Source organism: Arvicanthis niloticus, chromosome 3, assembly GCF_011762505.2.
Source record: "Arvicanthis niloticus isolate mArvNil1 chromosome 3, mArvNil1.pat.X, whole genome shotgun sequence".
Classification (NCBI taxonomy): domain Eukaryota; kingdom Metazoa; phylum Chordata; class Mammalia; order Rodentia; family Muridae; genus Arvicanthis; species Arvicanthis niloticus.
The window spans coordinates 95500789-95517905 of record NC_047660.1 but is presented as its reverse complement, the minus strand read 5'-3'; the positions used below and the strand labels follow the sequence as shown (position 1 = coordinate 95517905).

At 38.3% G+C, this 17117-nt stretch overlaps 2 protein-coding genes across 6 annotated transcripts in view; one reads left to right on the top strand and one right to left on the bottom strand.

The window, feature by feature from the left end:
- Positions 1-17117, top strand: part of Fhit (fragile histidine triad diadenosine triphosphatase) — a 1459653-nt gene that overhangs the window by 497991 nt on the left and 944545 nt on the right. The gene's annotated exons all lie outside the window — the stretch shown is intronic.
- On the bottom strand, positions 11554-12558 carry LOC117705412 (histone H3.3A-like). The gene has a single exon (XM_034498050.2). The coding sequence runs from the start codon at positions 12482-12484 to the stop codon at positions 12104-12106; it is 381 nt and encodes a 126-aa protein (XP_034353941.1). The 5' UTR covers positions 12485-12558; the 3' UTR covers positions 11554-12103.

The window sequence follows — 17117 nt, the reverse complement described above, 5'->3', positions numbered from 1 at the left end:
TTTTTTAAAACCTCTTGTCTCTGCCTGGAGCACAATCTTGCTCCATGTAACAATAACCTCATGGAAAGCCGTGGAGATGGGAGTGCTGCTGCAGCGCTAATGACTTTAAGCAAATATGCTGCTCTAATTTCCTCCATCTGCTTGGAATAAAACGATATAAAGATGAAATTTAGCAAAGTTGTAGAGAAATTTGTTTCTTCAGAAAGTTGGAGATATTTGGAAATGGGTGCAGGTGTGAGGGGGAAATAGTTGTTTAAAAAAAAAAAAAAAAAAAAAAAAAAAAAAAAAAAAAAGTCAGGTCACTCCAAAACCGAGAGCCTTATTGGATCTCCAAGGAAAGAACAGTAAGATTTGTTCTGTAAAGTCTTGCCTGAGCGAAGAGTATCAGATTTCTTAACAGGTCAGCATCTAGTTTTTATTGTGACAATACTGAGAATCCAGGTACAACCTTTCCCTGGTGTTTGCTGAGCACTTCTAACCAGGTCCGGGGGCCATACTTTCTTCCATATGCTTCAAGAGCAGAGTGGTTGTCTTCTTCATGGAGGACTTATCTCCTTTCCTTCAGTCCACACACTGGAGCATGTGCAGAAGGATAGCCATCATTCCATCCACACATCAGAGCATGAGCAGAGAGGGGTAGAGACATGCCATCTGAGCTTCTTGCCCACTCTGCCAGGCACTATTGCTAGAGCTACCTTAAAAAACAGCAGCCATATTCCTTAAAATATAAAAAGCATTATGATTTTTTTCAGGGAATGAATATATGTATGTCAATAGCCACATAAACAAAATAAAATCTTTTGATCCTCCAAGAAGGAAGCAGATTATTAAAGATATTCCACAGAAAAGAGCATGGGATAAAGATGCCCTCATATCTCAGTACAATCTTTCCTTAGGTTTCCAGAAAATTCAAGACTATGTAGAGAAAATGAATAACCCTGAAGAGATTCTATAACTGTAGAATGTCCTCATATCAAAACCACTCTACACAGTGCTTTTCTATAGCCCACTCTACAGAGTTTTTTTTTTTTATGGCAGTTGCATATGGATATTCAAGTATAACATACACTCCAGTAGTTTAGGGTTGTCAATTTATGAAAAAAAAAAACAAAAAACAGAAAAACAGAAAAACAAAATGACAATTAAGTTTAGCCTTAGAAATGCATCTGCATGATGAACCAAAGGACAAGTTGGTTCTGTGGACACATGGCCCACACTGGATAGCATGAAACAATAGACATTTTTTTCTGAATCAGCTATGGACCTATACTTCCAAAATAGCGATGCCACAAGTATGCTCTTTTTAAAGGTCCTTGAGGATGACCCTCCCTAGCCATTTTCTGACAGCTTGTGGTTGCCAGGTGTGCTGGCTTGCCTTGGAATGCAGGTCAGGAACACTAGGCTCTGTGCCTGCTTCCAGAGGCACAGAACATTGTTTTTGTCTGTCAGTATTTGCTCTTCTTGTGAGGACACTAGTCATTGTGTGAGGAATCACTCTGGTTCAATATGCTCTGCTGTTACTAATTATGGTTAGTTATTAGTTGATTGTTTCAGCAATGATTTGAAAATAAGGTCACTTTTATATCTATTGGAGGATGGACAGTAGGTTGAAAGGTATTCTACTCAACCCAAAATATATTCCACTAAAAATTTTCATAAAATTTATTGGAAATATCTAAAAGGAGTCTATAAAAGTTGTTCACAAGGAAGTTAAGGATGAAATTAAAATTATGGAATTATTAAGAATTTAAATTAATAGCCTATCTTGAAAAGAAGAAAAATATGCCATTAGACATAAGATTACAAAGTGATATATAAAACCCATTTGAACTGCACTGTGAAAGATACTGAGGGGTGTTTTATGTCAGCACTATTATTTAGCACTGGGTTATGGCTTCTGCCTGTACCATTATATAAAAAAATTAGGCAATAAAAACATTAGAAAAAGTAGAATAGTCATCTTTATTACATGCGATAATATGTCTATAATCTTTAAAAATGCAAGACTGATGCACACTATTGTTAAAAACAAACTAGATGGTCATGGGTAAATATATTTTTAAAAATGAAAATCAAAGCTTTTCCTTTTCAATAATCAGTTATACAGAAATGGATAAAATCCATTGTAATAAATTTAACAAGAAAAATAAAAGGCTGTTACACAAAAAGAGAAAATTGCGTTATGACAAATATTATCTGTCAAAATAGTCCTAACATATTCCCTGCTGTTTTCTAATGTAAAATGTCAATCCTTCCTGAAATAGTATATATATGTTAATGTGATTCATCAGAATGGCAATGAGTTTTTGTTTTTACTTTAATACACATTAAACCTTAATAGAAAGTTACTGTTAATAAAAATGCTGCATTCTTGGCTATGTGCAGTCGAACAGAAAGAGTTAGAACCAGATCCAAATGTATAATAATGATGTAAATATTGAATAAAAGCACTTTCCAATCACTAGAGGACTGTATGTGTATGTAATAAATGATGCTTAAAAATGACTTTTTGCCAGTTAGACTTAAATGTTACATCCTCATTTCTTACCACAAAAATTCAGATGGGTTAAAAATAGGCACACATGAAGACGAAAGACGTCCACTGTCAATGCTCAGGAGAGAAAATCGTAACGACAAAGACATGAACGCCTGTTCACCTTTAGTACCCAAAGAAATATGATTTCAGATCACAGCAAAACACTGCTTCCTGCTCATAGAGCCAAAAAAGCTAAAATATTGATCAGGACATCCATGCTTAGTAAAGATCTGAGGAAGTGCAACTTTTCATGTATTGATAAATCCAGAAGTACCTGTCAGTCAAAATCAGTGCAATGTCTACTCTCTGACTCTACATTTCTGCCTTTTGGAACCATATACATGATGAAATGTATATTCAAAGATGGTTTCTATACTGTTTATAGTTGTAAAGAATAAACAAATCAAAACAATAACTTTATCAAAATGTCAGTTTGAGAATAGAGAGAATTATGGAATGTTATACTACAGTGCTGTAGCATGTGAAATAGGAAAATGACTAAATACAAGTTCGTGCTTCCTAACACATTTATAGTTTGATAAGGTGTGGTCATTGATTGCTTGGGACAGCAGGAATTCACTGAGATAAAGAAAAGAACAATTCTATATACGATATAACCTGCATCGATCTATAATGGTACGGAGAATGGCGTGGGGGGGTAAATGACGTCTACTTTTTGTTTTGATTTTGAAAAACTACATGTTTATATTATATGTACCCATGTGAGTGTTTTAACTTGTAATGCTGAGCATGTATTATTTTAAAGATTAAAGTAATTTTTCTTTATAGTATTTGTTTTCAGGTGAGTTTAACCTTAAATCTGCATAGTGTGATATGTTAAAATAATTCTTCTGCTTCAGACAAAATGAGCCAAAATTAAAAATGTTTTATAAATTACTGTTAAGTACATTGACAGGAGAGAGATAAAACACCAGTATAAAATTCAACCTTGTTAGTTATGAAAGCAATAATGAGTTTTTGCTCAGACTGGCAAGGGTTCAAAACAATTTCCACTTCCCATCATTATACAGAGCTGAGGGAGATCTTCATATCTTATCTAGTAAACTTTCTGGAGTAGTTTGTCAAGACTCAGTAAAAAGCTCTAATATGTTCCCTTGCATGCAATCTAGGCTTGACACTTCTGGAACGTAACACTAAGGAATTAACTGTAAAGGTTTCTGCATAAATGTTCATTTAAACTTTACTCAGTCAGATAGGATAGCTATCAAGCTCAGTGTTCACAAACAGCTGGTTATTATATTCTCATGTTAGAACTGTGGACACAGACATAACCATCATGCCGAAGTTACTTGTTAAGGTTCAGGTCTTCATCCACAGTCTAAGGTACTCACCATGTGGTTGATCAGTAGTCAAGGAAGACTCTAGTAATTACCATTTAGTACAATACAATTCTGTGATTACTTTTTGTATTTAGATGTATGGAAATACGGCTGCCAGGGCACATGCTCTGTCAGCAGTGGGTCGCGCTGGATGGTATAATGAATTACTGTTTTGTATCCTGGGTTGTTTGTAAACTTCTTGCAATGTGTTTCATGGACATTTATCACAATTACATATATACACACAAAAACTTACCCCAAACAACATTCAAAAACAACAAAACAAGCAAAACAAAACAGAAACCAACCAACCAAACAAGCCAACATTAACAACATTAAATCTCTGTTTTTTTAATCCAAAAAAATTTTTTAAAGGCACAGAGGCCAAATTGGAAATGTTTTAACACTTAAGAAGGTTAGGAGGAATAATACAACAGGCAGGAAGAATTTCCGGATTGAGAGAAGAAAGTGTTATTACTATCTCCTAACAGGATGTGTTAGTAGTTCATAACTGTCCCCAGAGGCCTGTTGAGAAGTTTGTTTTGTGTCTATTGTTACTTAAATACCTGACCTTTCCGAATTAGCCTGCTTGTACAGGAGGCTTCACAAAGGGCTCTCCACTGGTGTACTTGCAGCTTTTCTGAGGAAGTAAATCACTCCGTGTATCTTGTTCCCAAACACTTATCTCAGAAGCAGCACCGCTTTCTGATAGAAGGCAAATGTCAGGACTGAAGGCACGAGGCAGAGGCCCGATGGCTAGTCCTAAAATGCTTCTTTTATGTTCTAGAAGCCAATCTGCATTCTTCTGAGCAGCGTAGAATGTCAGTATGAAAGCCATATCTCTGATGGAAAGACGGGGTGGGGCTCATCCCCCATTTCTTTATTTAGAGTTCTTATTGAGAATGGCAAGCGCTGTTTGAAAGGTCATCCCATTTCAAGTAGCAGATGGATAGGAAGAAAGACTCTGGCTTTTACAAATAACTTAATTGAATTCTCCTTGCCATTTCTGCAGGCAATTCAGGATATTTTTTTAAAGCATTGATCCATAATTATCTTTCAGAGCAGTTAGCATTGTTAGACAGATGTGTGAATCTTCATGTATATAAGGGAACAGTATCACACCCATTCTGTCTACTTGATTGTTTTTTCCGTGAAGACAAATGCATGTTATAAAACATAAATCGTTACTCTAACAAAAAGAAGCAAATTAATTTTTTTCTTGGAACTCTGTTTGACTTGCCGCTCATCTTGGGCATGGTTCTGTTTAAAAGGTCAGCTTCTTTGCCTTCCTATAAGCAAATTACTATTTGTGTCTGTATAGGATATTTATGTGATTGTCTGTAGGCACAAGGATCATGGAGGAGGAGAGATTCCAAGCCATGAAACTGGATTTATGCTATATAGTAGAACATATGACAAGAATGGGTAATACTCTAAAGAAGGTATTATCTCCATGGCTTATTTACAAGTTTTCATTTGTTTGCTGGTTTTTAAGTATTTGTAATCTTTTTATGATATGGACCAGAAAATATTTAGAATGCCTTCAATCCAAGCACTTGTGAGGCAAGGATAGACAGATGTCTGGGAGTTTGAGTCCAGTATGCTCTGCATAGGGAGTTCTTGAACAGCCATGGAAACACAATAAGACTGTCTCAAGAAAATAAAAAAAAAAAAAAAATTAAAATGCCTGATGTGAATTTCCAAGAAACAATGAATACAACCTTTTTTTTTTGTAACATAAACTCTCATTAATCATCTCAGACTACAATATACTACAAATGTATCTGTTGAGAGGCTTGGATACACTTGAGGTTTGGGTAAGCACAAAGACTAATTCCTTAAGAGAAATCTTTTGCGGGTTCACTCATGTTAATGGTGCCGCAGTATTTGTGGCTTGGCATCTTCCCTCAGAATGTTCTTCCCAAGCCTCATAGATTTTTTAGAACTTAGGCTCAATGCAGTGATAGTCTCTGTGAGTTTCTATGGGATTGGTAACAGCAGAATAAATCACATCTCTAGCCTAAGGTCATGGTGTTCAGAGGTAAATGGATAAAGAGCCTTTTGATTTATTATTCATGTAGATAACAATACCCAGAGTGTCTAAGGAAGTTTCCTTTTTATGTCATAAATATAATCTAGTGACATTTTTAAAATGTCTTTCAGAGCCCGGCCCTCTGATCCATGGATGCTTTCTTTCATGTTTGTACTGGCCTGTATGTTCCCTCCTTCCTCTCTCCTCACCTGCTAAACACTGGGTGTTTTCAGATTCCAGATGGTTTTGAAAAGCCACAGTCACAGGACCAAGAACAACAAGTGATTTACAACCAGATTTCTACATGGTTTAGTAAATAGACAATTTTACATGACAAGCACTTGAACCCAGGGTCTATATGTTTTTTCATTTGGCTGGGGTGAATAGTCATCATTTTTTTTTTAAGATTAGAAATATTGAGATTTTGTTTCTTACCTTAAACAAAGTGTGTCTTTAAATTCAAATACACTGAAATTCACTTCTCCAGGTATGGAGATCTTTAATTTTATTGGATATTTTATTTACATTTCAGATGCCATCCCCTTTCCCCACTTCCCCCCACCCCCCGAAAACCCCTATCCCATGCCCCCTTTTCCTTTTTGCTTTTATACACTTTTTAAAAATGTTAATCAAAGGCTTTATAAGTTTGGTAATGCTCAATCAGAAGTGTAACCTAATACCCAGCCTAGATATATCAACTATCTTTGACTGGTGAACAAACGTGAAGAACTGCCTACATATCCCCACTCTCTCTCTCTTTCTCTCTCTCTCATCACCTAGCTTCTCCTCTGCTTCTTCTCCTCCTCTCCTTGCTCCTTCTCTTCCTCTCGGTACCCCTCCCACCTAAGCTCCTCCTACATATCACCCTTCCTGTTAAAATAAAACTTTTCTCTCAAAATATGATTAGAGCATAATTATGCCAATTTGTACCAGTGAGGTACAAGATAGTCCTAATACCCAGTCCATCATTTTGTTGACTAACCGGAACCTCTGTCATCTCTCCTAACTAAAACACTTACTTCTGAACCTGGCTTTTTTTCTTGGCTTTAGAATGAATGTTAGCTGAAAACCATCCACTCAAATCTTTTCTCTCAAAGTAAATAGCCAGGATTGGCTATGAGACTATAAGTTTTCAACCCCATCAGAAATCCAGAATGACTGAGTTAACTAAAATTATGGGAAGTACAAAGCATAGCTTCTAAAACTTAGCCAATTTATAGAGACCTCTGAACACCTGGACACTCCCTCTACTACAAAACGTTGGAGCATCTGATCTTCAGCCTTCTGGCCCAGGATCATCTGACAGACCTTAGTGATGCAGAATTATTAAGGGCTGATTACTCTGTCTAAGCAGATATAATCAGTCGACTATTCTGCAAGTATGTCCTTTTCTGGACAGTAATTTGTCTGTAGATGGAAAGAGGCAATTCTTGCTTAGTGGCTGTCTCACCACAATTGGAATAACTCCAAAGATGCTCAATTTCTTCTTAGAATCCAAGACAGGAAGCTGTCAGGAGCAGACAGGTCTCTAATCAAAATGAACATTAATACAGAAATGTTTGTAACGTCAATTCTGTGGACTTCTGATGTTTTGAAAACCAACTATCCATGTAAGGTAATCTGGACTGTTGTCTGTTAACTCCACTCAGCTATTTCTAAATAAAATATAGAAAAACACCCTAACAATAAACTCCAAGCCAAGAATTTGCTATAGTCCCTTAACTCACAGGCTAACCATCTCAAATCAGTTGAAAAAGTTAAAGAAAGACTGGGTCTAGGCCTTGTATTCCTAAATGTGTTATACAGGCACAATGCCTATGAGAGTATCAATATTCATCTCATTTTTATATCAATAAGAAGCTCGTACCAAAGAAAACCTTAAATTTGAAATCAAAGTAAATTTTGTACCATTTTAGAAATTATAACTTCATCTTGATAATAATTATTCAGATTTCTATCAATAGGTTATGGCTATGCAATAAATCCTAGCTAATCCTCCCTATTCCCACAAAACCGCTACTTTTCCCTAGAAAGACAGCCCAATATTAACCACCTTAGTCCCCAAGCCCAGGGAATAGGGGCACTGACTCTTCATTAACTTCTTCATGCTGCTTAAGGGCGTTGAGATATTAGAAGAGGGGTTGGGGAAGGAGTAAATTGATATGCCTCTGACTCTGTGTCTTCACTGCATCGAGTTGGAATTCCAGGACCTCAGAAGTTTGAGCAGGTCTGCTCAGCTTGCTTCATGAGTAGATACACCAAGGCTGTGTATTCTGCAATATACAATTCTCAAAACAAATTTTAGTATCAAGATAATTTTTTTAGAGGACGAACATTTTATTAAAGATGTTGGTTCTAACAGCTTTTCTTCCCCCCCCCCTTTTTTTGGATATAATATTTATATTTAGAATTTTACTCCCTTACCCCATTCCTCCCACCACCCAGGAACCCTTTATCCCATCCCTTCTCTTCCTGCTTCTATGAGGGTGTGCCCCCACCTACACCCCACTCCCACCTCCCCACCCTCAGATTCCCCCCTACTCAGTGTTCAGCCTTCATGGGACCAAAGATCTCCTCTCCCACCTATGCCCAACAAGGCCATCCTCCCCTACATATAGAGCTGGAGCCATGGGTCCCTCCTTATGTGCTCCTAGGCTGGTGGTTTAGACCCTGGGGGTTGGGGTGGGGGCTCTGGTTGGTTGGTATTGTTGCTCTCCTCGTGGGGCCACCAACCCTTTCAGCTCCTTCAGTCTTCTCTCTAACTTATCCATTGGGAACCCTTGATCAGATTAATGGTTATCTGTAAGTATCTGCCTCTGGGTATGTCAGACTCTGGGGAACCACTGAGGAGACAGCCTTACCAGGATGCTGTCAGCATGCATTTTTTGTCATCCATATCAGCATCTATTTTTGGTGACTGCGCATGGGATGAATACCTACGTGGAATGGTCTCCATACAACCTCTCCTTCAGTTTCTGTCCCACACTTTGTCTCCATATTTGCTCCCTTGCGTATTTTGTTACTCCTTCTAAGTAAAACCTAGGCATCCACACTTGTTCTTCCTTCTTCATGAGCTTCATGTGGTCTGTTAGTTGAATCTTTGTTGTTTCAAACTTTTGGGCTAATATCCACTTATCAGTGAGTAAATACCATGTGTGTTCTTTTGTGATTGGGTTACCTCACTCAGGATGATATTTTCTAGTTCCATCTAGTTACCTAAAAATTTCTTGAATTCATTATTTTTAATAGCTGAGTAATATTCCATTGTGTAAATGTACCACATTTTTATATCCGTTCCTCTGTTGAAGGACATCTGGGTTCTTTCCAGCTTCTGACTATTATAAATAAGGCTGCTATGAACATAGTGGAGCATATGTCCTTGTTATATGTTGCAGCATTTTCTGGGTATATGCTCAGGAGTGATATAGCTGGGTCCTCAGGTAGTGCTATGTCCGATTTTCTGAGGAACCACCAGACTGACTTCAAGAGTGGTTGTACCAGCTTGCAACCCCACCAACAATGGAGGAGTGTTCTTCTTTGTCCACATCCTTGCCAGCAACTATTAGCACCTGAATTTTTGATCTTGGCCATTCTGACTGGTGTGAGTTGGTATCTCAGGGTTGTTTTGATTTACATTTCCCTGATGACTAAGGATGTTGAGCATTTCTTTAGGTGCTTCTCGGCCATTCAAGTTTCCTCAGTTGAGAATTCTTTGTTTAACTCTGTACCCCATTTTAAATGGTGTTATTTTGTTGTCTGGCGTCTAATTTCTTGAGTTCTTTGTATATATTCAATATTAGTCCTTTATAGGATGTAGGATTGGTAATGATTTTTTTCCCAATCTGTTGGTTGCCATTTTGTCTTATTGACAGTGTCCTTTGCCTTACGGAAGCTTTGCAATTTGATGAGGTCCCATTTGTCGATTCTTGATCTTAGAGCATAAGCCATTGGTGTTCTGTTCATGAATTTTTTCCCCTGAGCCTAGGTATTCGAGGGTCTTCCCCACCTTCTCTTCTATTAGTTTCAGTGTATCTGGTTTTATGTGAAGGTACTTTATCCACTTGGACTTGAGCTTTGTACAAGGGGATAAGAATAGATTGATTTGAATTCTTGTATATGCTGACCTTTATGCTGACATTTATGTAGTGGATTACATTGATGGATTTCCGAATATTGAACCATCCCTGCATTCCTGGGATAAAGCCTACTTGATCATGATGGATAATTGTTTTGATGTGTTGTTGGATTCGGTTTGCGAGAATTTTATTGAGTATTTTTGCATCAATATTCATAAGAGAGATTGGTCTGTAGTTCTCTTTCTTTGTTGGGTCTTTCTGTGGTTTGAGTATGAGCATAATGGTAGCTTCATAGAACGAATTGGGTATTGTTCCTTCTCTTTCTATTTGATGGAATAGCTTGAAGAGAATTGGTATTAGGTTTTCCTTGAAGGTCTGATAGAATTCTGCACTAAAACCATCTGGTCCCGGACTTTTTTTGGTAGGGAGACTTTTAATGACTTCTTCTATTTCTTTAGGGTTTATAGGACTGTTTAGATGGTTTATCTGTTCCTGATTTAATTTTGGTACCTGGTATCTGTCTAGAAAATCATCCATTTCTTCTAGATTTTCCAATTTTGTTGAGTATAGGCCTTTGTAGTAGGATCTGATGATTTTTTTTAATTTCCTCAATTTCTGTTGTTAATGTCTCCCTTTTCAGTTCTGATTTTATTAATTTGGATACTGTCTCTGTGCCCTTTGTTTAGTCTGGCTAAGGGTTGATTTTCTATCTTGTTGATTTTCTCAAAGAATCAGCTCCTGGTTTTGTTGATATTTTGTATAGTTCTTTTTGTTTCTACTTGGTTGATTTCAGCCCTGAGTTTATTTCCTGCTGTCTACTCCTCTTAGGTATGTTTGCTTCTTTTTGTTCTAATGCTTTCAGGTGTGCTGTCAAGTTGTTAATGTATGCTCTCTCCAGTTTCTTTTTGTAGGTACTTAGAGCTATGAGTTTTCTTCTTAGTACTGCTTTCATGGAGTCCCACAAGTTTTGGTATGATGTGTCCTCCTTTTCATTAAATTCTAAAAAGTCTTTAATTTCTTTCTTTATTTCTTCCTTGATCAAGCCATCCTTGACTAGAGCGTTGTTCAGTTTCCATGTGTATGTGGGCTTTCCATTGTTTTTGTCATTATTAAAGACCAGCCTTAGTCCATGGTGGTCTGATAGGGTACAAGAAATTATTTCAATCTTTTTGTATCTGTTGAGGTCTGTTTTGTGACCAATTATATGGTCTATTTTGGAGAAGGTACCATGAGGTGCTAAGAAAAAGGTATATTCTTTTGTTTTAGGGTGAAATGTTTTATATATATATATATATATATATATATATATATATATATATATATATATATATATCAGTTAAATCATTTGGTTCATAACTTCTGTTAGTTTCACTGTGTCTCTGTTTAGTTTCTGTTTCCATGATTTGTCCATTGCTGAGAGTGGGGTGTTGAAGTCCCCCACTATTATTGTGTGAGGTGTGATGTATGCTTTGAGTTTTAGCAAAGTTTCTTAAGTATGTGGGTGCCCTTGCATTTGGGGCATAGATGTTCAGAATTGAGAGTTCATCTTGGTATATTTTTCCCTTTTTTTTTTATCGTTTAATGTATTTTAATAGCAAACTTACAGGAACAGCACAGAAGACAGACAACATTAAAAACATGTACTTGCATGCAGGACAACTCAGTTAAAAAAGTATAGTGATGGATGGAATCTACTGTATGATAAAAATGCTACAAATACCATTTAGTTGCTGTCAATAAGAAATTTATTTATTTTAAAAAAATCCAAATGCTGGCATTGTCCAGAAAATTTTAACAGGTTTATTTATAATTGTTATAAAGTTGAACTGTTGAAATGTGTTCACTGAAACATTTTGCTTGCATTAATGCTTTACATCTTGCATTTATATTCAAAATTCACACACAAATGAACGTGGAGAAACTGCCAATACCTGATTCTGTACCCTATGTTTCCACCCGCAATCATATACTTAGGTACCTTTGACCCCATGGAAAAAATATCTAACATTCAGAACTACTGATAACAGGAAGAAGAGGAAAAAAAAATTTTTTTTTTTTGAGAATGAAATGTTTCCTCTCATAGTGGACTCTTAAGCACGCTCTCTGCGTATGCGGTGAGCTAGCTGGATATCTTTGGCATAATTGTTACACATTTGGCATGGATAGCACACAGGTTGGTATCTTCAAAAAGGCCAACCAGATAGGCCTCACTTGCCTCCTGCAAAGCACCAATAGCTGTACTCTGGAAGTGCAGATCTGTTTTGAAGTCCTGAGCAATTTCTTGCACCAGACGCTGAAAGGGGAGCTTGCGAATCAGAAGTTCAGTGGACTTCTGATAGTGCCTGATTTCACGTAGTGCCACAGTACCAGGCCTGTAACGATGAGGTTTCTTCACCCCTCCAGTAGAGGGCGCACTCTTGCGAGCGGCTTTTGTAGCCAGTTGTTTACTGGATGCTTTACCACCGGTGGATTTGCGGGTAGTCCGCTTTGTATGAGCCATGGCACCTCCTTATTTACCCCCCTTCTCCTTCGGCTGGAGCTAGGCAAACGAGAGGCGGCGCTGGCGTTAGAAAGCCGCGGTGGCGCTGCGAAGGCTGCGAACACCTACATTTTTCCTTTGATGAGTATAAAGTGTCCTTCCTTATCTTTTTTTATTACTTTCGGTTGAAAATCAATTTTATTTGATATTAGAATTACTACTCCAGCTTGTTTCTTGGGACCATTTGCTTAGAAGATTGTTTTCCATCCTTTTACTCTGAGGTAGTGTCTGTCTTTGTCACAGAGGTATGTTTCCTGTATGCAGCAAAATCTGGGTCTTGCGTATGTATCCAGTCTGCTAACCTATGTCTTTTTATTGGAGAGTTGAGTCCATTGATATTAAGAGATATTAAGGAAAAATGATTGTTGCTTCCCGTCACTTTTGTTGTTGGAGGTAGAATTATGTTTATGTAAGTTTCTTCTTTTGGGGTTGTTGGGAGATTACTTTCTTGTTTTTTCTACATTGTAATTTCCCTCCTTGTGTTGGAGTTTTCCATCCATTATCCTTTGAAGGGCTGGATTTTTGGGAAGATATTGTGTAAATTTGGTTTTGTCATGGAATATCTTAGTTTATCCATCAATATTGATTGAGAGTTTTGCTGGGTATAGAATTCTGGGCTGGCATTTGTGTTCTCTTAAGGTCTGTATGATATCAGTCCAGGATCTTCTGGCTTTTATAGTCTCTGGTGAGAAGTCTGGTGTAATTCTTATAGGTCTGCCTTTATATGTTACTTTACCTTTTTCCCTTACTGCTTTTAGTATTTTTTCTTTGTTTTGTACATTTGGTGTTTTGATTATTATGTGACAGGAGGTATTTCTTTTCTGGTCTAGTCTATTTGGGGTTCTGTAGGCTTTTTGTATATTTAAGGACATCTCTTTCTTTAGGTTAGGGAAGTTTTCCTCTATAATTTTGTTGAAGATATTTACTGGCCCTTTAACTTGGGAGTCTTCAACCTCATCTATACCTATTATCCTTAGGTTTGGCCTTCTCATTGTGTCCTGGATTTCCTGAATGTTTTGGGTTAGGAACTTTTTGCATTTTGCATTTTCTTTGACAGTTGTGTCAATGTTTTCCATGGTGTATCTTCTGCACATGAGATTCTGTCTTCTTTCTCTTGTATTCTGTTGGTGATGCTTACATCTATCACCCCTGGTCTTTTTCTTAGGTTTTCTATCTCCAGGGTAGTCTCCCTTTGAGATTTCTTTATTGTTTCTACTTCCATTTTTAGATTGTGGATGGTTTTGTTTAATTCCTTCACCTGCTTGGTTGTGTTTTCTTGCAATTCTTTAAGGGATTTTTGTGTTTCCTCTTTAAGGGTTCCTATCTGTTTACCTGTGTTCTCCTCAAATTCTTTGAGAGTGTTATTTATGACCTTCTTAAAGTCCTCTAACATCATCATGAGAAGTGATTTTAATTCTGTGTCCTGCTTTTCCAGTGTGATGTAGTGTTCAGGGCTTGCTATGGTGGGAGAACTGGGTTCTGGTGATGCCAAGTAACTTTGGTTTCTGTTGTGTACGTTTCTGCACTTGCCTTTCGCCATTTGGTTAACTCTAGTGCTACCCTCTCTCACTGGTTCTGACTGGGGACTGTCTTTCCAGTTATCTTTCTTGTGTAGGATCTCCTCATGGTCCAGATGACTCTGTGATCCTGTGATCCTGAGCTCCAGCTGCTCTGAGTGCAGTGTCTCCTCTAGGATGTCTCAGGGCAAGGTGTCTTCTTGAGAGCAGACCAGCTAGGTGTTCACTGCTCTGAGTGCAGTGGTTCCTCTAGAATGTCTCAGGATAAGGTGTCTGCTGCTCTGGGTTCTGTGGCTCCTCTAGGATGACTCTGGGTATGGTGTCCCCTGCTCTGAGGTCGGTGGCCTCTCTAGGTTCTCAGGATATGGTTTTCACAAGGATGCAGACCCGCTGGGTGTCTGCCTCTCTGAGGACACTGGCCTCTCTGAGCTGTCTCAGGATACAGTTTCCATAAGGGTGCAGACCCACTGGGTGCCTGCTCCCACCACCGGGATCTGGAGGGGGCGGAAGGGGAGTGGAATTCCGCAAGGGCAGGGTTTGGGTATCTATGGGGGAGGGGTCCTGTGAGCTTCCTACTCCCAGATGTGGCTCTGGTGTATAGGACAGTGCACAACTGGCCTTACCTGCCTCCCTGAGGGCACTGGCCTCTCAGGGATGTCCCAGGATACAATTTCCACAAGGGTGCAGACCCGTTGCATGTCTGCTCCCACTACAGAGATCCAGAGAGGGGTGGAAGGGGAGTGGAGATCTTTCTATATGGAACTTACAAAATAATCTGTTTAACTCAGCTATAAGATGCAAATATAGTATAGTCAATGTCTTACAAAACTGAGCTGATATTTTTTTTATGTGGGACATATTAGCATAAAGTTATATATATATATATAAAACTATATATTATATCGATATAGATATAGATATAGATATAGATATTCTGCTTCCTCCTATTGCCCTCCCTGTAAAGCAACAGGACTCACTGAGCAGTAATGGTGCATGTCTTTTATTCTAGCAAAGGCAAGCAAATCTATGATTGTGAGGCCAGCCTGGTCTATAAAGCTACTTCTGGGACAACCAGTGCTACATGGGAAACCCTGTCTTGAAAACAAAAACAAACACGACAACACAAAAACAAGAGAAAAGTAGAGAAAGAAAGAAAGAAAGAAAGAAAGAAAGAGAGAGAAAGAGAGAAGGAGGGATGGAGGGAAGGGACTCTTGAATTAAAGAAAATGTAATAAGTCAAATAGCTAATATTTAAATTTAATGGGGAGTAGACTTGGGTCATATGCTCTTTATATCTGTAATTTCCTGTAAACACCCAGAGAACCTCTCCAGGGCCCCTGAGTTTCCATGATGACAGTGTTAGATCTGTTTGTGTAAAGCTAAATTATCTATCAAATACATTTTGTCCTAAACTCTAGACAAATATTAATTCTTTTAATACTCAAAACAACTATCATGGTGATGCCTGCTGTTGTTCTCATTTAACAGATGAGAAAACTGAGGCACAGAGGGTTTGAAAACATGTCCAAATTATCAGTCAATCGGTCAGTGACATAACCCAGACAACATAGTTCCAGAATGCTTGTTCCCAAATGCCTTATTACATCTCTCTAGCAGTGGCTGTTTTTCTGAACTCTTACTACAATTAAGTAGTGTGCTAGAACTTTACATAAGTCACAGTTCCTCACGTCCACAAGGCAGCATGCCAAGTGACCCTGTGACCCCCAGCGGACACAGAAAATGAGACCTACAGAATTTCAGTTTGTGAGGAACAAGACTGACACTTGGGCCCTTGCTGCTTTCCATGCACTTAACTATATTTTATATGTTCCCATGAAAGTGTAACATTTTACACTTCAAAGGAATCACTATGACTTTTATTTTCTGTCATGTCATGTTCTCGCTGGCCGACAATGCCAAAAAAAAAAAAAATATGTATGTATTCTGGACAGCCAGATGGTAGCTCTGCCAGGCAGGACCACACCCAGAGACAGCTGGAAACTGAGCATGACAGTGGCCCTCACCCATGTCCCTGGCTTGCTTTCTGGTATCCAAACATGCCTCACAAAATTTTCTCAGGCTTCTGTTAGCTCTACTAAGCCACATCCTAAAGTTAACATCCTTCTTGGAGGAGAACTAATGCTTGTCCTCTTCACTTGGCCTTCATCTTGATGTGGACTGAAGAGTCCTTGTCTAGTTAGGTGGCTGGATGGTGGAAATGCTGTACTGTGTAGCCAACTAATGGAAGACAGTGAAAGAGACTGTCCAGTCTTCAGCCCTGGCCCAATGTAGCTATGATGTCTGAAGAATAGTTGTGTGCAATGTGAAAGCAGCACATGCTTCTAATAGTGAGAACCTTGATGGTGGAAGATCTAGTCCCTGAAGATACAGGAGTCTGTTATTTATTAGACCATATTGTGTATTCATGCTTGGTGAAATTGTGCAGGACAGGATCCCATGAAGAGGCCAGGATGATGGGGGTCTTCTATGGCATCTGGAATGTATTCTTTAGAGGAATATAATCTATTCCTTAACTTGATATCCCTTTTATCAATTTGCTCCTAATATTTACTTATGACTTTAGCTTCTTGAGTTAAATCTTGTGTAAACACAGTAGTTTTCAGAGTCAAGTGAATTGAGAAGAATACCTAATTAGTCATGTCAGATGTATGGAAATTTCATTTCTCCTGTGTTTTAAAGGGAGATGTTTTATTGTATGTATATATTATGTGTCTCTGCTGGTGTACATGTGTGTAGCTATATATGCATATGTGGGCATATGCATGTAAAGGCTAGAGGGCAACTCGGGCTATTGTTCCTTAGCTGTGTATCTTGTTTTCTGACACAAGGTGTCCCATTGTCTTGGGATTCACCAAGTTGGCTAGTCTGGCTGGCCAATAAACCCCAGGGATCCATCAGTCACTCCCCCACCCCAGCACTAGGATTATAAGTGAGTGCTACCAGGCTCAGCTATTTTATGTGGGTCCTAGGGGATAAAACATAGATCTTCATGCTTGCAAGGCAAGCATTTTCCTCACTGAGCCATCAATCTAGCCCCAGAGAGAAATATTTAAAAT

Coding starts and splice junctions, on each gene's coding strand:
- LOC117705412 (XM_034498050.2), bottom strand. CDS start 12,484: ATGGCTCATACAAAGCGGACTACCCGCAAATCCACCGGTGGTAAAGCA.